Source organism: Cotesia typhae, unplaced genomic scaffold (assembly GCF_013202065.1).
Source record: "Cotesia typhae breed Kobodo isofemale line unplaced genomic scaffold, CoteBio_Ctyphae contig_11, whole genome shotgun sequence".
In the NCBI taxonomy this organism is placed as follows: domain Eukaryota; kingdom Metazoa; phylum Arthropoda; class Insecta; order Hymenoptera; family Braconidae; genus Cotesia; species Cotesia typhae.
Genome location: NW_027423711.1, coordinates 195,557 through 222,031, shown reverse-complemented (window position 1 = coordinate 222,031; position 26,475 = coordinate 195,557). Strand labels below are relative to the sequence as shown.

Here is a 26,475-nt window from a genome sequence, read left to right as displayed (position 1 = left end):
TGGTTTTTCTACGATTACTCAGAAACCGCGGAGGCTACAAAATTTTGAAGTTCTAATCCAAAAACTAGACACTTGGAGCTACAATTTCCTTTTTTTTTATTTCCTGTACGACCATTTCTCTCAAAGTTACGGCCTGTTGAAAACTACCGAAAAATTTGGAATTTTTTTTTGATCCCTTAATTTTTTCCAGTAGTGTATATTGAAAAGATAAAAATAAATTTCTTTCTTTATTTATTTTTTGTCACATTGTTTAAGTAAGAACATTTTTTTATTTCTATAGATTAATTTTGTAGTTGAATAATTTCTTTATTCAGTTTATTCTATTAAATTTATTTCATCACAGAGCAAAAAAATTATTTATAAATAATTTAATTGTACAGTTGAAATATATGAAAGCAACAAATATGAAAAAAAAAAAAAAAAATAATGGTGAAGTTAGCCGTCAGCTGTCAATTTTGAAAATTTTGATAACAAATCAATTACAATAAAAAAATGCTTCTAAAAATTTTCACTTGTAATTTTTATTAATTTTTACATGTGGAATTTTTCAATTAAATTTTTTTTATAATAATTGCATTATTGTAAAATTTTAAAATAATTTTTAATGTCTGCCAACTTCATTGTCATAAAAAAAAAACAGTTCTGTGCTTCCATCTATGAAAAACTATTTATTTGTACTTATTACCAACCTTAAAAGTTTTCAGTAGATGGAGACATCAAAAACAAAACACGAGTATATTTTTTTTTTTAAGACTGCCCGAACTGACATCTTTATGAGCATTTTAAATACTGTTTAACGGTCGAGACGTGCGTTTGTATTGTCTTTATTTATATTTACTGTTAATAAAATATCAGAGTGGAAATATTTAATTATTATATTACTTAAAATAATCAATTTACATTAAGGATATTATGATTGAAATTTCGCTAAATGGCCGACAACGTATGTGAATAAACAGTAATATTTTTTAAAATAACAGTGTAATAAATCACGTTGTTTTTAGTGATAGCGTAATAATAATAGATTGCTAATTTTTTGTTTAGGACAAAACAACTGATACTAATTTAATTGCTAAAAGCGAAGACTTTCAGAGACTTCAAGTTCTTCGACAAACATACACCGAATTAGAGCGACTATTTTGTTTATTAAAAATCTGGAAAAGTGATTTAGAAAAAATAGCTTACAATTTGTCGCTTATAAAGTGTAAGTAATTATATTAATTATCATAATAAAATGTTTTTCAATTTATTAACCCCTTTACTTTTTTTTCATAGGATCGTTATATATTTTTCAAGATTAATTATTTTTAATCATGGACCGTAGAAAGAGCATCGGACTTGTGCTGGCTGAAAATGCAAGCTCAAGTCCTCTACGCCGACGTTCAGGTTTTGTGAGATTAAATACTGCAGAAATAGAGGTTAACGATGATGAGGCAGAACGACAAGTATTACGCACTGAAAACAATGCTCCAGTTGCTCCACCATCAGCAAGCCGCCGTTCTGTTCATCTGGGTGCAGTTGTGAATATGTCGACTCCACAAATAGCTGAAGGAATGGCTCAGTGCATCAAACTGAGCACTCAAAATAAAATTAATATTAAAAATGCTTTTAGTTTGAATATGATTGATTTTATGACATACATGGTACGAAACAAAAGTGAAGGTATACCAAACCTTCATGTAGCTGGAACTACACTTGATGTTAGCGCCAAGATCTATGCACTGAGAGTAGATTCTTTGTATCAAGATACTTTAAAGATGAGTGGTAATTTAGATACAAATCATAAAAAACATAACGTTAATGAGGATTTGAATGAAGATAATGCCACTGTGGAAAACGGCGAAGATGAGCAAAATAATGTCAAAAAGAAAAAAAAGAAGAAGAGAGGAAGCCAGAAAATTCTTACAACGATCGAAGCTCTCCAAGGAAAAGTCGATACAGTTGATTATACTCCTGTAATGTTTGGAAATAGTGATTGTCAAACAACGAATATGCTGTATCAAGCTTCTTTACCGCAACACTGTGGTTTAGGTCTCAGTTTAAATCCTTACAATGATGTAATTATTGATTCAGTGGATGAAAATACAGAAAATAACGATCAAACAAGAATAGTTTGGCCACCCTTAAGAGTAGATTTCGCTAATCAACAGATAAATAATCTTTTCTCAACATTCGAAATTCTCCATTGGTCGGTTGAGCAAGATGAAGGTGAATCACCAAATATGTCTTCTCAAGAATCTTTGTCTCAAGATGATGATAATCTGGCCTTTGATCTTGACGCTAGTGTACCACCCGAGGAAGATGAAAACAATGATGGGAACTTTTTTTTTGCTGATCAAAATGAAGAAGAAGAAGAAGAAGTTGAAATCGGTTGTAATGCCCAAAGTCGAGCACCTTGCGTAGTTGCTGATCTAAAAAATCTAATCGAGCGAATGCCTATGAATAAAAAACTCGAGTATTCAATCTTTAATGAAGGAGTGGATATTCGTTGGGTTGGACCTTCTCATTGGAAAATTAAAAAACTTGCTAATAATAATACACAAAAGAGTAAACTTGAAGCTTGTCAACAAAATCCGAAAAGGAAAAAAAAAGATTTAAACATTCAAAGCAGTGATGAACAAATTGAAGCAGCTGACGAAAAAAGCAAATTAAATAAAAAAAATTCAACAATTTTAAAAACTGCAACAATTAAAAGTTCTTGGTCTTCAAGAAAATTGTTAATATCGAGAGAAAATTATGAAGAAGATGATACAAAGGTATGTAAGTATTATGTACGATTAGATGAGCTATCTTTCAAAAGTTATGTTGATAACAATAATTCAGTGGTTTCTGACGACAACAATCCGTATGACTATGACAATGGTAATGATACTTTGAATTATTGCTCAAATGTTCAAGCTGATGATCATCAGCATGATGACATTGGTACGGCGGCTAACGATAGTGTTTATGACGATGGATCTCAACCGATTGCCTTCACGAACAATAATTTAATTGAAGCTCCAAAATTAACTCAAAAAATATACATTCCTTTCTCACAGAGAGCAAAAAAATTGGATGTGCGCCATTTAAAAAAATGTATTTGGGGAACGTTAACAGATAATCAAAGTGACAAAGAAAATGAAAGAAATGAAAAGAAACTTCCAGTAATTAAAGAACAAAAAAAATTCAGTGACATTTATACCCAACTCCCTAAAATGCTTTCAAAAAATGACGCTGAAGACTTAAGTTTTCCAATCGCTTTTGTGTCATTACTTCATCTTGCCAACGAAAAATGTTTATCTATAACTTCGGGTGAAAATTATGGGGAAATTATTATTGGATCAAGTACCCAATAGATAAAACATTTTAATATCACCACCACGGAATAATTTTTCTCTTTTGTGTTATAATAAATTTTCGTATAACTACATGTATTATTAAATAAGATTTTTTTTTTTTTTAATTAATAAGGTATAAATAATTTTTGTACTTCATTTTTTTAAATAAATAAAAATAAATAATATTAGTTATTCAATACTTTATTTTTTTATTTAACATACATGTGTATCTAAAAAAATTAATTTGAAGAATATTAACATTACATTTTTTTTTTTTTCTATCACCATTTAGATTTATGAAATTACGAGCAAAAAAACATATTACTTATTCTATTTACAGGGTCATTAAAATAGAACATTGAGACTATTAAATAAATACTCCTAAATTAATATGTATTAACTATAATAATAATAATTACTATTATTATTATAATTATAATAATAAAACAGTGTACTGTGATACCAAATTGATAATTCAGTACGTCGAATTTTTTTCATTCGATTGGATAGCTGAAAAAAACACTGAAAGACTGTACTAATAATAATATACTAATACCAATACTATTATGTATACTAACGCAAAATTTAATTTTTATTATAACTAATATTATTATTATTATTATAAAAATCTGGAAATTTATTATTTATATTGTTGCTATTAATAATTACAAAAGTTATTGTTGTAAAATATCTCATTTAAAAATTCTGGCAATAAATTAAACCAATGAAAAAATAGAAATTACAGTATCAACATCTCATTGGTTATTTCTGTTAAATCTTAAATATCGTAAGTCGATAAAATCTCATGTCATTACATTTAACTGCTCACAATATACAACGGAATTTGAGGGTAAGATTCTCGTTTGCACTTGGATTGGCGTCGGTGAAAAGTTGTATTGTGATAATGTATTAATTAAATATTTTTTAAATTGTTGGAGACGTAAGCTCTCAATAAGTCGTGTGTTATTTACAAGCAGTTTTTTATTTTTAATTTTCGAACAAATAATTTGTTTGTTAAATTAATAGTAATACTAATGTATTTGTACAAAAAAAAAAAACTTTTGGTTATGTTTTATAAATATACGTAAGTAAAGTAATAGTTATTAAAATGTGTATGGTTAAATACAAAATTAATAATAAATACTGTGAAATAACCATACTATATAAATATGGAAATTTCCAGTAACAATAATAAATCAAAATAAACAAGTGAGAAAAAAATTTTTTTGTGCTAAGTGTGTGGTGTGAGAATGTTACTATTATCTAAATTTCCACTAATATATCATAAATTCGTTGGTAGTAAATAATTGACGTTTTTAGCTAAATAAAAACAATGTCTGATTCTTCTAAGATGGGCCTATTTGGCTCCAAAGAGGAAAACAGTTGTTTAAACAGTGATCAAGCTAACAAAGATGAATCTCCAGAACGTTATGCACCGTACAGTGTTGATAGTGATTCAGAAACTTATGATACAGAAGCACTAAGCATTATGGATATCAATGATATAATTGGAGTTCAATCAGAACCCGTTGATTCAACTTTAGAAAGTGAAATAGCAGCTTTGTCTAAGATCATGACCGACTCCAAAACTGATATTGTTGATAAAAATACTATAAATACAAATTTGAATGTAAATACAATTGAAGCTACTCCATCAATTAATTTATTGACTAATTCAGGAGATAAACAATCTGAAATTTCTGTGAAAAATAATGATAGTACTAATTTTCAATTAGGTTCTAGTGATGTTGATACTGAATCAAATACATTGAGTATTAAAAATACAAATGAATTTATTCAACATCAAGAAACATCAACGAATTTTGATATAAAAGGTAAATTTATAAATATTTTTTTTGTATAAGTATATTATTAAAAATACAAATTTTGATTTTAAAATAATTTTTTTTTTTTCGTTTCAGAAACTGGAGAAAATTATAAAAGTTCAAATGTTACAGACGTATTAAGTATTAATAAAAGCCTTCAATTAATTGGAGATGCTTATACGTCAGAAGATTCCCAAGAAATAGAATTAGATGAAGTACGAGTTGATGAAGAACCAAAAGTTGTATTTTCTTGTAAACCGCTTGTGGATAAACAAAATAGTAAAATAGACCATGAAAATAATCTTGAAGGTATTGAATCTATTGACATTCCTGTCGATGTTCCATCAATTGTAGATATGAATATTGAAAATAATGAAATTTTAGAAAAATCATCAGAATCTATTGTCGTAGGATCTGATAATGATAATAAATTAATTGATCAAGCAAATAATGATACGAACTCGCGTAAGTTGGTATTAGATCAAGCGAAACAAATCGTAAGTGAAGCAACTTGTTCTGAAGACGAATTACCAGTACAAGCACCAATAAATGTTTTTACTGAATCTACATCTTCACTAGACGTTGCACAATCATATCCACAGGACAAGGAACATAGTTTAAAAAAAGATAGCGATCTTTTTGTTTCCAAAGAGACAAAAATCAAGCCAGATAATGAAATACAACTTTGCCAAGCTGATTTGAGTGTTAATAACGTTGAATTTTCTGGAATCGATTCAAATATTGAAGAAAATTCTACTTTAGTCGACGATGAAATCGATGACAATAATCAAAATATTTTAACTCCTCAGTTAGAAGAAACATCAAGCAACATTACACAAAATATAGAATCTTTAATTACTTCATCTGTAACGGATGAAGATGTTGCAAATATTCTAAGCACTGCTGACGAAATAACAAATGAAGCAAATTCGACGACCGATGTCAAGGAGATCATCGATCAGTTAAGTCCTGCTATAGCTTCAGAGTATTCAAGTAGTGTTACTGAAAATTTAAATTTAAAAGATTTATGTGAAAAACTTTCGTCTGAAGATCAAACATCGGTCGCTAATAATACTCAAATGTCAATCGTTGAAAAAAGTGAAGAAAATATTTTGTGTATTGAAAATAAGTCCAAAGAAACTAATGAAGTAGCTGAAAAACCTGAAAATAAGAATGAAACTATGGAGATTATTAATATTGAAGCATTTGATGTAAAAGATAAAATTATTGAGGAAAGTGAAACAACCATCGAATGTAACAAATCAATATTATTACCAAGCTGTTCATTTAAAAACGAAGAAGAAAAAACAAAAGATGTAATTGAAGAAAATACTCTTGAATGTATTAATAATATTTTAGATGAAACGGAAGAAAAAAAAACTGATTTAAAAGATAATTATATCAAAGATTCGTCTGAGAATATTAAATCAGACGTGTCTTGTGAAGATGTAAAATCAATTGAAAATGATAAAAATACAAATGTAGATTTATATCATGACAACCACCAACTATTACTTGAAGAAAATGAAAAATCGGATATTAATAATGTACAGAAACCCAATTCTTTAATTACTAATACAAAAAAAGATATACCTTTATCAAAATCAAACGAAACTTCTGAAGAATTAGATGCCAATATATTAGAACCATCTGCTCAGAGTTTTATCGATGAAAATAAAGAATTATCAACAGTAGAAGTGACGTCCAAACCGACAGAAGAATCAAATGAAATTAATTTGGAAGTAGTCACAGCAGATAAAATTGATATTCATCAAATTATACAAGATGATCCGGGAATACATTCAGAAAAAATAACAGAACCAATTGCTGATTTAAAATTAAATTTAGATACTCAAGAAGCTGACACTGAGACGCTGGTTGTTGAAAATGTAGAAAACCTTTTGGAAATAGAATCTGAAGTAATTAACTTTAAAAGTATTACATCAAAATCTAAAGACTTAAACGAGAAAAATTGCTTGGATTCTCTAAAGTCTGAAAACTTAGAAAATCCGTTAGTTGGAGTATTAAATATTGATCTCACAACAAACTTGGAGGAGTCAGTAAATAGTGCTGAAGTTATTGTACATAGTGAAGTTATTGAAGAATCTGCAGAAAAAATTTCATGTGAACTGGAACAAAACACAATTGTCGATTTATTACTTGTCTCAAAATCAGAAACTGAACCCACTAACCAAATAAACAATTTGCTTAGTGACATCATGGAAACTGAAACTGAATCTTCGGAGCTTGACTGTAATATAGAAAGTGAAAACGAAAGACAAACTGAAGATTCTGAAAATACAAAAATAATTGAAAATTCTGACCATGAAATATATGAAAAAGAAACAAAATGTATTGAAGAAGAACGAATAATAAACATTAATAATGCAACGTCAGAAATAAAAGAGAATCTCAATTTTAGTCCAAATGAAAAATTAGAAACAGATGAAGTAAAAGATCAATTAGAAGACGTAAATTCCATCACTGAAGTCTTACAAACTAATCCAGAAATATCTGAACTAGAATCTGCAGTGAAATTTCTTCGGGAATCTGAAGAACAAAATGAATTAGAAACAAGTTTATTGTCAAAACCTCTGGATGATACAGCAAATGAATTGAATCCCGAAGGAGAGTTTTCAACGACATACATACAGGATCAAAAGATAAGTCAAGACTTACCAGAATCTGAATCAGATTTTGAAACTCTAACTAGTGAATCAATAACAATATCTGAAGCTGAAATAATAACTGAAGCAGCTAAATTAGAGAGTGAACGAAAACAATTAAATGAAGAATCACTAGTAATAATTAATCAAGATAGTAATCTTGAAGTGAATGAAAAAAGTAGTATTTTAATAACACATGTCCAATCATTAAATGAAGAAGTTACCGGATCGGTTGTTGACGTAAATATTGAGGTAAACCCATCGCAATGTTTATTAACTAGAAAAACAGCACTTATTCCAAAAACATCAATTTTAGAAGAACGGTTGAAAGAACCACCAAAAATAGAAATCCCAGTTGTGGATTCTGCCACAGCATATGATGGTCCAATAACTCCAAGATCAAGTTTATTGATTCAAAAAGATGCAAAAATGCCAAATTACGAACAATTGCTAGAATCATCAAAAGTTGAGATGGATAAAATTAAAGACGATAATAAAATAACCGATAATGTGCGAAAAGATTCTGATAGACATGAAGTTGAAAATATTAGCTCGCCATCGAGGATTATTTTAAAAATAGCTAAATCAGCTATTGCTAGTTGTGGAGAACCCAAATCACCAAAAAGCCCTAAAATACGTTCTACAACTGATTCTCTAAATCTTGAAGATAGTCCTGGACACAAACTAGAAAAAATCAAATTAAAGTTATCAAAAGGTGGACATCCATCGATAATTCCCAATGAACTTGCAAAGGAAACATCAATGCAGTGGCATACTGAAAGTTCTTCATCACTTTACCCTCTTGGAATCAAAAGAAAATTTACAAGTGTGCAACCAGAAACAAAAGAAACATCAAAACATAAAGTAGAATCAATTACAGATTCTCCAAAACGGACCGAATCACCAATTGCAATGAAAATAAAATTATCAAAAAGTGGAGACGCTTCAATAATTCAATCCGATACCCAAGACGATGAATTAAAGGAAATAAAAAATAAAGAAAAAATAGATTTTTCACATGAATCTAAAAGAACAGAATCTCCACTAGGAGTTAAAATAAAACGTTTAAAAACTTGCGATCCATCAATTTCACCTTGTGATTATGAAGAAGGAATAAACACAAAAATAAAAGAAAAGAGAGACACTCAAGATAATCAAAAACGAACTGACTCGCCAATACCTGTAAAAATGAAATTATCAAAGGTAGGTGGCGCTTCTATTATAACAGTTGACTCAACAAGCGATTGTAAGGACAAATTAGAAATTCCAGAAGTTCCTCGACGGACGGAATCACCTTTAGGTACAAAAATAATAAAAATGTCAAAGACTGGAGACGCTTCTATCATTTATTCAGAGGTGTGTAATGATCAAAGTAATCAAGGATTTGAGTCAAGTCAAACATGTGGTTTATTTGAACCTTCAACCTCCAAAGACATTGATTCAACTAATATTTCAAAAAAATCTGAATCATCTCTAGCAGTAAAAATCAAGGTGTCGAAAGATGGGGAAGCAAAAATTGTTCACTCGGAAAAACAAAATGAAAGTCAACAATTAGTGGAAATACATGATGAACATAATAAAACTCAAAAATCCGGTGATTTAACGAGAATTGAATCAATGAAAATAAAATTACCAAAAAGTGGCCATCCAATGATTGTAACTAATGATACAGAATTGTTATACAACAAAGATTCATCAGACGTTCAATGTACATTTATTCAAAAACGAGAACAACTTACCAATAGATCAGAGGTAACTATTGAACCCATAACTTATAATAGGAAACAAGACGAATTATCAGAACATCCATTAAAACGGAAAGACGGCACTTCAAATTCATATGAGTCGAAAAAAACTAAATTAGAAGCTAAATTGTCACAAATTCTTCCTGAAGTTACAATTCAGCCCATTATGCCAAAAGATCAGCAACAACAAAGCCAGGCAGATTATAATGAGTCAAATGCAAGCTTGATAAGTCGCGAGCAGATGAATGTTATTAATCAAGAAATCAGTATAACTCAAGTAAAATTAGCAAAACCTTCGTCAGATATTATTGGAGAAAAATTAAAAAGTATGCTAACTCAATCGTCTAATAATGTGTCTGATGATTGTGAAATAATTGAACAAGATCCAGAATTAATAATTGTTAATGAAAATTCAAATTCAAGCCAAGATATTATGATAATTGACGAAGTAGCACCAATAAGAGTACCAGACGTTAAAGTCCCAAAAAAACGAGGGAGACCTAGACGAAATGCTTTACCATTCCAACGCCCAGAAACTGTTGAAATAAATCAAGATCCTCTTGCAATAGATGAAACTCCTTATATTGTTAGTACTGCAGAACCTAAAGAAAATGAAAGACCAAAAAGAACATGTCGAAGTCAAAAGAGTTATGCACCACCTAAACGAGGACGTGGACGCGGTCGTGGAAAAAGAAAGTTTGACCGATCGGATATTGGTATCAGTAAAAAAATGCGACTTGAGCAAAACTTATCGGCGATTGAAAATTCTACAACAGCATTAATAACTTTGGATGAGGAATCGACATCATCTGAAATACAAAATGATTCTTCGGAGCTTTATAAAGCACTTCGCCAACCATTAAAAGGTATGTTATTAAATTTTTTTATACTATTTTAATTAGAAGATGATGGTACACAATGTTCAATACTAAACCAAACTCGTGTAGTAGTTTCAGATCATTTGAAGAAAGCTAACGACTCGAACATTAAAGAGCCGAAAGAATCTTCTGGTATTCCAGATCATCAAAATTGGTTGACGCCATTGTCGAAAAAACAAATTGATAACAATCGTAATGATGGGATATCCATGGTTCAAGTTTTGGATGAAGAAACGCGAATGAGTGCTGAATCTGTTTCTAGATCTCAAACACCTGCCAGGAGTATTCCTAATCAAGGTAAAGTTATATCGATTATTTTTTTTTGTATATAATTAAATGATAATTGATGAATTACATTTTTTTTTTAATATTTCAGAAAAAATTTTTTAATTAAACAGTAATTATTAATATTTTTACTTGATTATAGATTTATGAGTTTAAATTGTAATTTAAACTGAATTAAAATATATATTTCTATCCGCCGACTTACAACCAAGTCATCTAAAAATAGTCACTTATACCAACGTTCTTAGATTGCCGTACAAATAAACTTATCTTGTCGTGTTTACAGTCTTTTTGTCATTAAGCATAATAAGCTTTGCATTTATAAATTTTAGTAATATTTATTCATAGTCACTTTGGATAATAATTGAATTTAATTATTAAAGTGTATTTATATAAATTTATTCCTAAATGTGTAATTATAATTTCAAATAATGATAATAATAATAAAATAATATACATTATTTAATAATTTCTTAACAGAAACAACAATTAATGAAGAATCTCAAGGAAGTGTTATAAGTACTGCTACAACAGAATCAGAAAAAGTAAAAGTGAAAAATCGAAGAATGGAAATAAATTTTGATCCAGATGAAGGACCGTTTACAGTTGAAAAAATAGCTGAATATGAATGGCCATTGGATCGTAAAGGTGAAACATTTATGATACAAGAACAAATATCCCAGTATCTGGGTGTTAAATCATTTAAAAGAAAATATCCCGATTTAAAAAGACGCATGGTTGATATGGAAGAAAGAAATTATTTAAGAGAAAATTTACTTGTTAATGAAGCTATGTGTGACATGGGATTAACTGCAATTTGTAGCTCAGAGGTACTTGATATTATGTGTAGTGATTTTCCTGATCAATATGAAGAGTATCGTAAGCATATGCGTGAAAAACAAATAAAAGAACACTCGAAAAAACAAAAAGAACTCACAGCAGCAGCTAATGCTGAAAAAAATCGTATTGATCTTGCTGAAATGGCTGTTCAGTCAGCTTTATCGTGGAATGTTAACTTTAACAAAGCACGTAATGAGTCACGAAGATGTAGTTTAGATCTTCAAACGTTTACTATTCATGTACCGACAAAACAACCTAAAATCAATGATGAAAATAAAATTAGTCATTATCCAGTAGCCCTTATTCCTGGACAGTATACTGATTATTATCGAGAGTATACGCCGGCAGAATTAAGATATTATCCTCTAAATACTGTTCTTTATGGACCAATGAGGCCTAACGAACGAAAATTCGATAGTCAATCTGAAGGTTCTCAAAGTGATAGTGACAGTGATTCATCTTCTGATGATTCCAGGTAAGATTAAATTCGAAAAATAAAATTTTTTTATTGTCTTTCATTTTATACAACTAAATAATTGTAAATTTACAGCTGTTCATCTAGTGAAGGTACCCAAGACACCGAAGAATCACAATCAACAATGGATGATGTAGATATTGAGTTATCGAACCAAAAAGATAAATCATTCAAATGCAAAATGTGTCTCAAGCATTTAAATAAGAATAATAAAACAGAAGTTTTAATCCAATGTGGTACTTGCCATGGACATGGTAAATTATAATTTTATTTCATCGTATATTAACTTTTTATTTTCATTAAAAGTTAACCTTTTTTTTTTAATTATTTATCATTAATGTTTCCTTATTAAAAGATCAATTAAACAAAAATTTTTTTTTTTAAATCAGAGAAAAAAAACTAGGAAATGAAAATTTAAGTTTAGAATGATATTTTCATTGTTACTTTTTCCAGTACATCCATCGTGCTTAGACTTGACTCTAGATATGGTTCCTCATATTCATGCCTATGCTTGGCAGTGTACAGATTGTAAAACATGTGCACAATGTCATGATCCAGCAGATGAAGATAAAATGCTCTTCTGCGATATGTGTGATAGAGGGTAAGAATTTATTTATTTATTTATTAGTAATAAATGTCACGGCACAGGCCAAATGGCAAGGTATAGATATAAATAATTCTTGTGGAACTGTAAATTTACAAAATAATATAAATGATATATGAAATTAACATGTGTAGGAATATTACAAACAAAAAACTATAAAGTGATATTAAAATGTGTCATGCTTAACAATATTATAAATTTATAAAAGTATACTTGGTAATAATTTATGATTAAATTATAATGGGATTGAAATAAGTTCATTTCTTATTTGGAATAAAAGTTAAATAATATCTTGTAAATAACTAGCTAAACAAAACAACATATCATAACATTGCACATTGCAGAATAACCTTTTAATAATTTTTTCTTTATTCATTTGATGTTGACTAATATCTTTTCATCTATTTCAGATACCATATTTATTGTGTTGGCTTGAGAAGAGTACCACAAGGTCGATGGCACTGTCAAGAATGTGCAATTTGTGCGAGTTGTGGTTCAAGGGAAGCTGGTGGCATGAATGCTGACCGAAATAGTGTAGCACAATGGCAACATGAGTACAAAAAAGGCGATAAAAATACTAGAATTTACGTGTCTACACTCTGTGTACCTTGCTCCAAGTAAGAAATTAATATATAATCATAATTTTATTTTTTTTTTTTTAATAAAATAAAATCATCTTCATTAATTTGTCATTAAAACGGCATTAAACCTTTGAAATAATTTTTTGTTGGTATTGTTTAATAATGGATTAATAAAATGGATGTTGAAACTGATAAATAACCATTTTAACAAAACTTTTCAAGCATTAATATGATTAACAAAAATCTGTTGCTGTAAAATATATTTGCCCTAAAAGATTAATATTAATAAAACAACACAATGCTTTAAATCACTAACTTCTTTGTCATTTATATCGTTAATAAGGCTATGGAGAAAAGGTCGTTATTGCCCACATTGCAGTCGCTGTCATACTGTGTCAAGACTCGACGTGGAAGAAAATCTTGTGCACTGCAGTGCATGCGACAAATATCTGCACTTAGGTATTGAAATCATCGTCATCGTCATTTTTTCTTCATAAAATATATTTGATTTTAATTTGACTAACTTAATGCACGATTTTTTGTTTTTACTAATCATTTAATTTTAATTGTTACTTACATGTTTATATCTGATAATTTATCAAAAAATTTCAGATATTTGAGCATTCTATAAATATTCGCTTTCATATCCTATTCAGGTTTTAATGTTGAATATTTTTAGATATTCAATCACTAATTTCAATTAAGAATATTATATTTCTTTTTTTTTATAATTATTTAAAGATACAATCGTGGTCATTAATTTAAGTATGTTTTTAATATTACTGAAAAATACCTGTTAGTAAACTAGAACGTTTATTAACTCTAAATTTGGAAATTAGTTGATAATGTCATTTGTACAATTAGTTGCAAATAAAAAAATAATATTAATAAAATTAACGAAATGTAAATTTCATCAAATATAAATTCAGTCATTTATAAAATAGCGAAAAATCTGTGGCTATGTGAATTTAGCCAATTCTTACTGCAGAAACTTATAAAACTAGTCGATTGTAAATCTCTCGTAATTCTTGAATGGATTGACGGATCAAAAAACGATTTAAGGCATCCAAAAGAACTTCCATAAATTTAGTTTTTCTGAAAATCAAAGTAGATTCGACCGACCTATTCAAAATTTATAAGAAGTTTAAAAACGTCTTATTTTACAATTCGTAAAGTTTACAATCGGCTAATTTTATAAGTTTCTGCAGTAAAAATTGGCTAAATTCACTAGCCACAGATTTTTGTTTTTCGCTATTTTATATGAGTAAATTTTCATTCGGTGAAATTTCCATTTCGCTAATTTCATTAATATCATTTTTTATTTCCAACTAATTTTACAAATGACATCAACTAATTTTCAAATTTATAGTTTATAAACATTCAAGTTTACAAATGTCTATTTTCCAGTAAATTTAAAAACATACTTAAATTAATGATCACAATTGTACTATAATAATTATGAGGGTATTCATTTTGTATCATTGATTTTATATTTTTCAGAGTGTGTGGAGAACAAGATAATCGATAGAAAAAATTATCAATGTGATGTTTGTATGCAAAATCGCCAACGAATAATTAAATCTTCAGTATCCAAAGCCATTAGAGCATAAATGAAAAACATTTTCAACAATAATGAATCCAACATCTATTTGGGAGTTAAAGACTGTTTTAATTGGTTACTTATTATGGAAAAAAAATTTTTTTTTTTCGTTTTGACCTTTTTTTCTACACTTAATCATGCTTTTAAATATAAATTAAAATAAAATTATCACTTGAAAATGAAAAAATTATTGTAATGCTATTTGTATAATTATTTTATATAAGATGACACGCTGATAAAAAAATTTGTTTTATTTTGTTTATTGTAATATTGACAATTTCGATGTACAATCTAGTATTATTAATATTTGTTTATCCTTATGAGTCGAAAAAAAGCACATAGGTAAATATATCTTTATTATGTGTACAGCGAATACCTTAGGAATATTACAATAGCGATTATTTTTTTTAAATATTTGTTTTTGTAATACATAAGATGATTTAATGGAAATAAAAAAAAATGCATATATTATAAATAATATTTTTATTACTCGAAAAACATTATTTTGAATTTTATAAATAATGAAATTAAATAATATGGTACAGTGTTATATTGAAGGTAAAAAAGAAGCAGATGAATTTTCCAAAACTCTTGTTTTCAGTTATTATATATATATATATATATATATATATATATATATATATATATATATATATATATATATATATATATATATATATATATATATATATATATATATATATATATATATATATATATATATATATATATATATATATATATATATATATATATATATATATATATATATATATATATATATATATATATATATATATATATATATATATATATATATATATATATATATATATATATATATATATATATATATATATATATATATATATATATATATATATATATATATATATATATATATATATATATATATATATATATATATATATATATATATATATATATATATATATATATATATATATATATATATATATATATATATATATATATATATATATATATATATATATATATATATATATATATATATATATATATATATATATATATATATATATATATATATATATATATATATATATATATATATATATATATATATATATATATATATATATATATATATATATATATATATATATATATATATATATATATATATATATATAGTTTTTTTATTTTAGTAACTTTACATCGGAATTATTCTGAATTTACTTAGATTGATAATTTTTGAAATATTTCAGCAACTTATTATCAACTTTTGTGAAGAATTTCGTTTCTTGAGGTTTTATTTGTAAACTAATTATTCAGTCAATTAAATGCCAGTACAATAAAATGACAAATAATAATGAATGCATTTATAAACATTTGTATCAATACAGTAATTTTTCGATATTTTTTTTCCTTTTCGATGTAAAAAATTGCCAATTAAAGCAGAATTATTCATATTATGGCTGAATACACTTGCGGCATGGATGCTAAAAACGAAAATTAATTTATTGTGTCACAAACATTTAAAAAAATGTACAGTTACGATCAAATGATATTTTAATGTTCAACATTGTAATTCCCAAAATTAGACATCACTTTTAACATTTAAAGTTCATTCAGAAATTCTATAAAAAATTTTATCAACATTTTATTGATAAAATTTACACACTTATACAAAACATTCCATGATGTTATATTTTATCAAAAAGAAAAAAAGAGTAACATAAAATAGAATACCATCTTTAGTAAGAAAAAAACAGACATTAATAATATACACTCTACGTTGCCAAATTTATAATGCAACATTTATAGTGTTATTTATAATAGGAAATAACAGTTTTTAAATATTATTAATTTTTTTGTGACTAGTTATGAGGCGGAGAAATAACTAACTCACTTTCAATACTACTTTTAATCATTAAATGTTTACAAGCATTGGAGAAATAAAAATGTTAAAATAATAATTGAAAAAATTTTCATCAGATACAATTTTGAATAAAAAAAAAAAAATTTGGAGTGTAGAATTCTATATTTGATAACTTATTTGAATTATTATTTATATGTAATAATTATTTTGAAAGTGATTTATTTTTACAATCATTTGAACTTTCAATTCAAGTTTTTATATATTTATATAAATTAACAGCATTTTAATTACACGGAGTTAATAATTACACGTTGAACAAACTTTCGATTTGTTGATTTAATTTTATTTATTTTTTTAGTTTAGGTATTTATTAATAGATATAATATAAAAAAAAAAAAAACTCCATATATTCAATGTTCAAGATGTTTTTTACTAGTTAAAATTTTAATTTACACAGATAAATAGTTTGTGTCGGTCATTTTTTCAAGTTTTATTAAATTTTAAAATGATTTAAAAAACGAATAAAAAAACATAATTGACATGAAAATTGATTTGTTTGCTGAAAGTATACGATAAATTAAAAAATTTTACATCGTTTCATATACAATTATTTAACGTTCATGCAGTTGATTTTATTACCACTTAATTTACCTTTTTAATTATTTGCAATAGTGAACCAACGAATGAGGTAGTAGTACATTTGCCTTATTCGTGTCTAATACCACAAACAGACAAAAAAGTACTAAAATTATGTAAGTGAATAGTTGGTATCATAGTCGTGACTAGATTTCTACTTGAAAAATTACTAAGAACCCTTTGTATTGTAGAAGGTGCAGGTGAGCTACCAATTTTATAAAAAATTCTCAAACTACATGTTGGATTTTCATTCCGCGATTCTTTCGTCAGCTTCGCTAATAAATATTCAAAAGCTTCATTTAATTCGGCGTCAGTTAATTCAGGCGAATTGAGAGAAGTTTCCGTTGCCAAGTTTCCAGTAGAATTGGACGACCCTGGATAAATTTATAAATTTTATCAATCCACAAATATTATTAAATAATTTAAAGTATATTTCTTTAAAAGCTTACTCACTCGTCGATAAATAACAAACTATTGCCGAAACGTCGTTCTCGTAATTCCATCTTCGTCGTATTGCAACTTTGAAATTACCAACACATCTACCAGTTTCTTCATCTACAAAATTTAATTATAAATTTTTAAATAAAATATTAAAATTACAAGTAATAATATAAATAAACTTACATTCAAATCTATTGTTATGTCTATGAGCCCAGACGCACCATTCAACATGAGCGTTACGTGGAAGATTAGGTACAACAATATAATCAACAATAGCATTATTTGTACGTTTTTCCCATTCTTTTCGTGCTTCAGGTATATAACTTGGGTGAGTTAAAAAACAGATACCTTGAACGATATCTCTTAATTGAGTTGACGAATCCATTGCATTGACTATTCTATTGATGTGTCTCAAGGAAAGACGACATTGACGTTTGATATTTAAATCAGGTATCGATAAATTTCCAGGTACCAGCGGAATTTGTCCCGCTACTGCGATTATATGTCCTACCTAAAAATGCATAAAAAATAAATATATTTGCACTGCTATAATTGAAAAATATAATAACTCAGCTATCTCATACTCGTATAGCTTGTGAGTAAGGTCCGATATTAGCAGGAGACCAGTGACTGATACTTTGTACATGCATAGTGTGTCTCTTCAGTACTGTTTCTTCACTACTTTTTTCAACTTCTTTATAGGCCAATGCGTCGAGAACAACGTGAACATTCAAAGGACACTCAATACAAACACGAACTGGTGGATTAACTTGGCCTAATCTTGAGGCATAAACTTGGTTTATTAACGGATATTTTGACATATCCCGAACATAAAGTGTTACTGCGACAATATTTGTCATTTCTATTCCCTCTTTCATTACTAGGTCTAAAAAAATTAAAATAATATTAAAATAGTAGTATTTTATCATAATAATTTTTTATATTGTTCATTTATTATAGAATGAACATAAATAAATAAACAATTAAGTTTACCTACTGCTTAATTTATCTAAAGCCTCCTCCATTGCTTGCTGAGATTCATCGTTTTTACTGGTAATTCCGCCAAACCAATACCATCCATTCTGATTTCTGTTAGAAATCGGAATATCGGGATAATCATCATTATCATATTTTATCTCAGTTGGACTTGGTGGATTTAACGGCCCAGAATTTGATGATTTTATGCTTTTATTGTCGCATTCTTTATCTTCATGATCACTATCTGAGAGATTACAACCGTCTTGTAATTCTGGTCCGACGATTTCGGCAATGTAGTCGTAAGGGGTTTTAATCGGAATGTTTTTAAGTCTCTCTTGAAGTGTTAGATTATCTAAGTCACCCTAAGTAATTTTAAATATATTATTTACAAATTACCACTACATGAATAACATAAAGCAATAAAAGGAAATCTTACTTCTTTGTCTTGTAATTTAATTTTCTTGAAATTTAAATATCCAACGGGAGCTATTTTTTCATTTGATTGAACAACACTCTCGTACTCGTCTCTATATAAATAAAAAAAAAAAAAATTATTTATTTATTTCAATCAATAAAGGTTAAGAATTATAATTATTGTAAATATTTGCTTACATTACAATGCTTTTACTGAAGAGTGGGCAGTCTAATGTAAATGTTTCATATTCTCCTCCTTCTCCGCACATGTTCACCCCGTACATGTCATTCTGTAGATAAAACGAATCATCTGTGATAACCCCTGTCACAAGTGAGTGTCGCGAAAGAATCGGTTCAATCATTATTTTATAAAATTAATTTTTTAATCCATCGGATTTCTTTTTTTTTCGAAATGATATTAAAAAATTTTACCAATCAAAGAAGAAAGTAAATTTTCATGTACTTAAATATTGAACAATAAAGACGAAAGTTAATAAAAAGTATGTTGATGATTATTAAGCAATCGTTTATTATTTATTGTTCATAAATGAAAAATAGCTTTTGATAACACAGCTCCGAAAATAACTGTATGAGGAAACTTGGGACGGTACGAGCAAAGAAATGTTGGACTCGAATATTGGAACAAATCCAATTTAAATTTAATACGTATTTAAAGATTCAAAGTTAATGAAAAATATGTAAAATTATTTAGATTATTTTAACAAATTTTTCAATTAAAATTCTAGTTACTCACCAGTATAGTTAAATTATGTTGCATTTCTGATATTGATTTACCCAGGTGTTTAGGCTCAAGACCTTGGCATGCTACTTTTATCAATACAGCATTTAACGAACATTCAATCATTTCTTTCAGTAATTCATCTTGATTTCGACGCCACAAATACGCAAGTGATATAAGTCCTAACCTGCTACATCTGAAATGATAATTTTTTTTGTAATTATTTAATATATTTTTTTCTTTCATTTTAATAAAAATGATAAAAATTAAAACAATTGATAAGATTATTACACATTCTCTACTCGAATTCTTTGATAGTCACTAAGAATAGCACCTGAAGCAACAGCATCAATATTTTCTTTTTCCTAGAGCAATAAAATGTTCATTTTTAATTATTTTATAAATATCAACAACCATTTAAAACTTATGTGATAATTAAAATACCATGACTTTTGTGAGTAATCGGTAAAGGTCCTCCACTTCGTCATCTTTAGTAGGAGAATAGTATTTTTCTGTCATACAAGATTTGCCAAAAGTAGGTTCTCGATACAGACATAACCCGATGGCCTTTCCAATATATTCTATACCCTGATGCCCTACTGTTTGATACATAAATGAGTCCAGCTCATCTGAAAATTAAAACATTTAAAAAATTATTTATTTCTGATCAGTAAAATAAAATAAATAAATAAATTAATACCTTTCCCAACGGGATATAAATTTGCTAAAGCCACAACTTCATGACCAGCAGCAACGCATTGCATTATACTGAAAATAGAGTCTTTTCCACCACTTATTAAAGCCACAACCCTCATCGTGGTAAATTCAATTATTTTCAGTAGAAAAAATAAATAAATAAATAAATCTGTGACAGGGTAGACCCAGGTCAAACTTGACTATTTTCACGCAAACATCTGTTACGAAAAAAAGATACAAAATTAATACTGTTTTAAATACAAATAATTAAAATGAGAATAAATAAATAACAATGATCTAATTGGTACTAATTATTTCTTACAAAAGCTAAGCGTATATTTAAAACATGCAGCTTTAAATAAATTAAGATTATGACAAAATATTCTCACTGAGTAAGTTTATAAAGGCATCTTTATAAAATAATAAAAATACAACAGCATTATATAGAGCTTAAATTACGACCACGAATGGACAACGCTTATGCTCTGTTTTTCATTAAAAATAAAAAATATATGTAAATAAGAAAAATAAAAATACACACCAAGACAAGAATAGCTTTTTCATACTTAATTATCAGATAAATTTTTAATTATTTGAATACATTGTGGAAATCATGTGTTCTTATCGAATATCTTACTAAAAATGAGTGTGTACTTATCACAAATGATCCAAAAAAAAAAATATCGGGCATTGAAAAAATTCAAGAGAGATGGTAGGAGTTAAAAAAATTTTTTTCTAATAATTAAAAATTCTGAATTAAAAATAATAACTAAAAAATGTTTTATAACTAATTTTATAGCTAATTAGTGAATAAATTAATTAACTTTAAAAAATACTTATACTTACATTAAAATTAGTCTGAGATACCTTTTACACGAAAAATCGTGGGCAAAACTTCTATACACTAATTGATCTGCCACCTCGTGTTAATTTTACAAAACTGTCAAATGTAAGGTTATTTAAAAATTATCTCAAAATAGTATTTTAATTTAATATTTTACATCGACACACTTGCATTAATTAAATTTATTAATTAAATTTAAGTTTATTAAGTTTATTAATTAAATTTTCAAAGGATTAGTACTTTTATTAATATTATATTACAATAACACTTGAATGACAGTTTTTAATGAGGAAATTTTTGTGTTTGAAAAACTCATGCCGTTCGTCTCGCGCGACCGTAGTTTGTGACGTCAACATGCAATTGTGAAAATAAAAAGTTTAATATTGTACAATTATAGTAAAAATTTATTATAATCAACGATTGGAAAAATTAAAAAACTTGATTTTTCCTCAACTTTGTGTTTTAATTATTGTACTTTTAATAGTATTTTATAATTTTTTCAATAATAAAATAATTTTGATTATTAATTTCTTACAAAGATGTCGCATTATGCTAAAGAACAGTGCCGTATCATTCTGCATAAAAACCAAGTGACTGCTTGATAAATTATTTTTATTTGTTTCAAATATTCATAATATTTTACTGAATATTATATTGATTTATTATTGAATGCTTTATATCAATGCAACATTTATTCTTCACAATTATCATGAACATTTATTTATCACAATATATTTCTGATTGAATAAATTTATTTTTCAGATTAAATTAATTGTTTTTAAAATAAAACAAATACAGATGACAGAAGATTAAATTATGAAGAACTCGTCAATTATTATTTTCATAATACTGTATTTAATCAGGTTTGTCTAATAATTAAAATTCTCTATGCAATATAAAATTATTGTTTCAATAATCATGGATTTTTTGCAAAAAATTTATAATATTGCATTAATATAAAAAATGAAATTTTATTATTTTATATTTATTTTACAGATTATAATTTTCAGACAACGGTTTTAATTAATAATTTAAATAACGCTCAGAATTCAATAAACGGTAATTATAGAAAAAAATATCAATTAATTAAAAAAATTGTATAAGAACCCTAATTAATAAATTAGTATTAAACCAGGTATGATTAGTTCCCCCAACGTAGCCATTTTCCAACAAAAATTCGTATCCACCAATCAGAATAAAATATTATGGGTCGCCATTTTAACTTTCGCTACGGTCGCACGAAAAAATCTATAGCTTGCGTCTGAAATCAGTCGAGATCAAGTAACACGACGCACACATCTCACAGTTAAAGCATAGTCTTTTGACGAATTGCACGTACGCAAGTACGCTGTAAATTTTGCACTGGATTATTAATTTTTATACTTAAAAATAATTTTGGACAATTGATAAGTTATTTATGTTTATTTCAAGTATTCGGAAATATTGAAATATTGAGAACAAAATGGTTTTAGCGGAAAGAAATTCTGAAAATGTAAGAAATGGTAGGCGATCAAGAGGTCCCAGCCCCAATCAGTCTGAATCTTCTAGTGAAGAAGACGGAGGTAAGCATATTTAACATATTTATAATTTATTATAAATTATAAATATATTTAAAAATTTATTTTACATAATTTAACCATTAGAAAATATCAAATTATATAAGTTAATAATTCATTTTTTATAATTGAAATTTGAGTGTTACTCAAAACTTATGCTTCGACTTGAGCAATGAATGCTATCAATTTTTTTTTTAATTTATTTGTTTCATGTAATAAAACTGTAATTATTAATGGAGGTTATGAGTTCATGTAAAAATTGAAATTTCAGTTCCAGCAGAAAAAATTAGAGTCGGAAGAGATTTTCAAGTGATTGTACCAGAATTTATTCCAGTAAATGGTATATATTAATCAATGATATTTCTAATCAAGTTGTCAACATATTTAACAGTAAATAGATGTATAGGCTTATTATATATGTTCATTTTTTTCATTTTAGAACGACGGTTAGATAAATGTCCTGACAGAGCTCTCCTAGTTTGGTCACCAACTACTGATATTCCCGATCAAAAATGCAAGTTTTTCAATACATGATTTTGGCTGTGAATGTTTTTCTTTTCTTACAATGAGATGTATTAATTTAATTTTTTTGTGAATTCTTACAGTGGATGAATACATTGTATTGGCTAAAGAAAAATATGGATACAATGGCGAACAAGCATTGGGAATGCTTTTTTGGCATAAACATAACTTAGAGAGAGCAGTTTTAGATCTATCTAATTTCACTCCATTTCCTGATGAGTGGACCATTGAAGATAAAGTATTATTCGAACAAGCCTTCCAATTTCATGGAAAAAGTTTTCATCGTATACGCCAAATGGTAAAATTAATAAAGAAAAATTTATCTTGATAATTACATATTAATATATATTCAAATATAATTTTATTATTTTTTTTTTTTACTTTACTAGCTTCCAGATAAATCAATAGCGAGTCTTGTCAAATACTACTATAGTTGGAAGAAAACGAGATCCAGAACATCTTTGATGGATCGTCAAGCCCGAAAATTGACAAGCAGTGGAAAAGATGGCGAAAATGGCAGTGAAAATGGAAGCGAATTAGGATCAAATACAGATAGTGAATCCGAAGAAAAAGTAAGAATATTTTTTTTACAATCAAGTATAACATATTAATAACATAAACTCTGTCATTGCATGTTCGTATCGGATTTAAGTGTTACTCAATGTTAATTTCATTTATGTTTCCTCTTTTAATACTATAATAATTTTAAAGTTCATTCCTAAACAGGTAAAATTCTTCATTTAAATTTATTATTATTTCTTTCTTAATTCGCATGGTGAATGATAAAATTGCTTTTATAAAAATGTATCCACACGGAAATGAAAGAATGAAGTGACTTTTAAAAAAAAGTCATTCATTTTTTTTGCCCGTAAATATCATCTAAGAGAGCAACAAATAATATTTCGTTTACTGATATTAAAACAATATATTTTTTCTCTACAATTATAAATGTCGTTATTATCGTTATATATGTACGAATCTTATGTGGAACGTTCCAGAAATGGACGATCCACCGCGGAATACGCCGTGGAAAAAACCAAACTGTACCAGGAAGCCAAGGTGCCGACGGCAAGGCCTCTTCCGACTCGGAAAACATTCCTCAGGTTCAGGTACTTCAACCTAAACCTTACCCCATACATTATTTCATATGTTATTTTTACATTAATAATAGTTTTGATAATTATAAGTATATATTTACAAATATACATATATTTATAAATATATTCATACATATATTACATTGCTTATAATTTTTTTATATTTCGCTATTTTGTTATCCCGCTCGCTCGCTCTTTGTATTTTTATTCATTTCGCCGATAATATATAACACAGTTAAAAAGTTTAGTTAATCAAAACACTATATATATTTTTTTTTTCTCAAAGTCTACGTAGTTTAAAAAAATTTCACACAACGATATTTTTATTAATTTTGATTTTATTAAATAGTTTAATCGCACGAATAAAATCCTCAATTAAACGTAGATAAATATTGAGTTCTTCAAGAAATTAGAGTTTTAATCACAGTAATAAAGTAATAAAATAAGTAAATGAATACAATTATTAATATATAGGCAAGCGAGGGGGTTTATACACCGTACAATTGCTGTTTAACTTTAAAGGGAATTATATGTTGTAGGGGTCTTGTAGCAACTGCGGTGTTGCTTGTCATAATGTTCGTGCAACGCCCAAGGGACACGCGTGTCATAGCTGCTATCTGCACTGGAGGTCAGTGAATTGAAATACAAAATCAAAATAAATATATCAATATATATTCACCTATACACTTACACACACCTGTAGAAGTTTTTGATAAAGTATTTACTGTGTTGATAAATGGTTTAGGCGTACGGGCGTCGCGAGGCCGCTGAGTTCCATGCCGGGTCGTTCAAATAAAAGAAAACCCCCGCGAGGACTGGTAGTTAACCATGACGATCTAGCTGTTCTGGCTGGCCAGCCTAATCAGGCAAACAATAATTTACAGGCTATTGACACTGAAATTATTAGCCTTAAACGACAAGTATGTTATCGTGTGGATACATTTTTTTTTATTATGATGATTTTTTTTTTCCCAATTTACTATAATAAATTTTATCTACTAATATAATACTAAATAACTAAATGGCAATTAATTTTAGATACAGACTAATAAACAACAAGTCAGTGCACTTAAACGTAAAACTGTTGATGGCATTGACGATTTACGTCCACCTGAAGTCACCAATCGTATTAACGCACGGTGGACTAATGATGAGTTACTTTTAGCCGTTCAAGGGGTACGCAAGTATGGAAAAGATTTTTCAGCAATCGCAGATGTTATTGGAACAAAAACTGAAGCTCATTTAAGATCATTCTTTGTAAATTATCGCCGGCGTTATAATCTTGATGCTGTTTTGAAAGAATATGAAGCTGAAAATGGTCCGATTCTTATTGATGATGAAAAAGATGAAAAAGTGAGTTATCGAATAAATTAAATTTTTATTACAAAGGTTGTTAGTTAGTTTTTTTTTTAATATGTCAATTCATGGAAAAATTTTTGCTTTAGATGGAAATTGATCAAACACCGAATAATGAATCTCCCGAAACTTCACAAAGATCTAAATCATCAACTAATGTTAATCAAGCTGCGAAATAACAAATGTCTTAATTATCTACATGGACATATAAAGGTGATTAAGTCCATCGCGATCAGTGATGATATTTACTGAAACAAAATCGTTAAAATTATAGATTACTACTCATGTTATAAAGTATCAAGATTCTTATTTAATTTTTTAGTGTCTTATTACATTTTATTTTCTACTTACAAATCTACAGTTCAATAATAATAATAATAATAATAATAATAATAATAATACTTTATGTTTTTTTTTTTTAATTCAAAATAATATTTAAAAAAACATAGAAGTTTATTTTTTTTTATTTTCTCGACACTGTTGATTTAATTTCTCAACAAAGTTTAAATATA

The 26,475-nt window shown here is 27.3% G+C and overlaps 4 protein-coding genes across 9 annotated transcripts; 3 read left to right on the top strand and 1 right to left on the bottom strand.

The window, feature by feature from the left end:
- The first annotated feature begins 789 nt into the window (after positions 1 to 789).
- Positions 790 to 3,517, top strand: LOC141525810 (condensin complex subunit 2). 2 transcript variants are annotated; one of them, XM_074240452.1, is made up of 3 exons: positions 790 to 943; positions 1,045 to 1,204; positions 1,276 to 3,517. In XM_074240452.1, exon 3 carries the CDS (start codon positions 1,314 to 1,316, stop codon positions 3,336 to 3,338), a length of 2,025 nt encoding a protein of 674 aa, XP_074096553.1. In that variant the 5' UTR covers positions 790 to 943; positions 1,045 to 1,204; positions 1,276 to 1,313; the 3' UTR covers positions 3,339 to 3,517. The 2 variants fall into 2 exon arrangements, with proteins under 2 accessions (XP_074096553.1, XP_074096560.1); XM_074240459.1 differs by having other exon boundaries at positions 802 to 958.
- A 523-nt stretch (positions 3,518 to 4,040) lies between these two features.
- E(y)3 (PHD finger protein enhancer of yellow 3) lies at positions 4,041 to 15,308 on the top strand. Of its 3 annotated transcripts, XM_074259891.1 has the most exons (9): positions 4,042 to 5,155; positions 5,243 to 10,423; positions 10,505 to 10,732; positions 11,201 to 12,035; positions 12,111 to 12,289; positions 12,489 to 12,636; positions 13,050 to 13,256; positions 13,564 to 13,679; positions 14,721 to 15,308. In XM_074259891.1, exons 1-9 carry the CDS (start codon positions 4,654 to 4,656, stop codon positions 14,828 to 14,830), a joined length of 7,506 nt encoding a protein of 2,501 aa, XP_074115992.1. In that variant the 5' UTR covers positions 4,042 to 4,653; the 3' UTR covers positions 14,831 to 15,308. The 3 variants fall into 3 exon arrangements, with proteins under 3 accessions (XP_074115974.1, XP_074115992.1, XP_074115984.1); XM_074259873.1 differs by lacking the exon at positions 14,721 to 15,308 and having other exon boundaries at positions 4,041 to 5,155; positions 10,508 to 10,732; positions 13,564 to 13,732; XM_074259883.1 differs by lacking the exon at positions 13,564 to 13,679 and having other exon boundaries at positions 4,051 to 5,155; positions 14,721 to 15,307.
- A 1,983-nt stretch (positions 15,309 to 17,291) lies between these two features.
- Positions 17,292 to 21,532, bottom strand: LOC141528952 (uncharacterized). 2 transcript variants are annotated; one of them, XM_074245263.1, is made up of 12 exons: positions 21,435 to 21,532; positions 20,593 to 20,806; positions 20,337 to 20,521; positions 20,184 to 20,257; positions 19,908 to 20,088; positions 19,352 to 19,443; positions 19,176 to 19,266; positions 18,759 to 19,101; positions 18,346 to 18,647; positions 17,945 to 18,272; positions 17,774 to 17,875; positions 17,292 to 17,694 (listed from the first exon to the last, which is right to left on the bottom strand). In XM_074245263.1, the coding sequence occupies exons 2-12, from the start codon at positions 20,705 to 20,707 to the stop codon at positions 17,390 to 17,392; spliced, it is 2,118 nt and encodes a 705-aa protein (XP_074101364.1). In that variant the 5' UTR covers positions 20,708 to 20,806; positions 21,435 to 21,532; the 3' UTR covers positions 17,292 to 17,389. The 2 variants fall into 2 exon arrangements, with proteins under 2 accessions (XP_074101364.1, XP_074101354.1); XM_074245253.1 differs by lacking the exon at positions 21,435 to 21,532 and adding an exon at positions 21,130 to 21,252.
- A 1,177-nt stretch (positions 21,533 to 22,709) lies between these two features.
- On the top strand, positions 22,710 to 26,364 carry Corest (REST corepressor). 2 transcript variants are annotated; one of them, XM_074245274.1, is made up of 10 exons: positions 22,710 to 22,994; positions 23,260 to 23,328; positions 23,428 to 23,502; positions 23,594 to 23,808; positions 23,900 to 24,082; positions 24,509 to 24,619; positions 25,147 to 25,235; positions 25,353 to 25,527; positions 25,646 to 25,960; positions 26,053 to 26,364. In XM_074245274.1, exons 1-10 carry the CDS (start codon positions 22,895 to 22,897, stop codon positions 26,140 to 26,142), a joined length of 1,422 nt encoding a protein of 473 aa, XP_074101375.1. In that variant the 5' UTR covers positions 22,710 to 22,894; the 3' UTR covers positions 26,143 to 26,364. The 2 variants fall into 2 exon arrangements, with proteins under 2 accessions (XP_074101375.1, XP_074101382.1); XM_074245281.1 differs by lacking the exon at positions 24,509 to 24,619 and having other exon boundaries at positions 22,712 to 22,994.
- Positions 26,365 to 26,475: the final 111 nt, after the last annotated feature.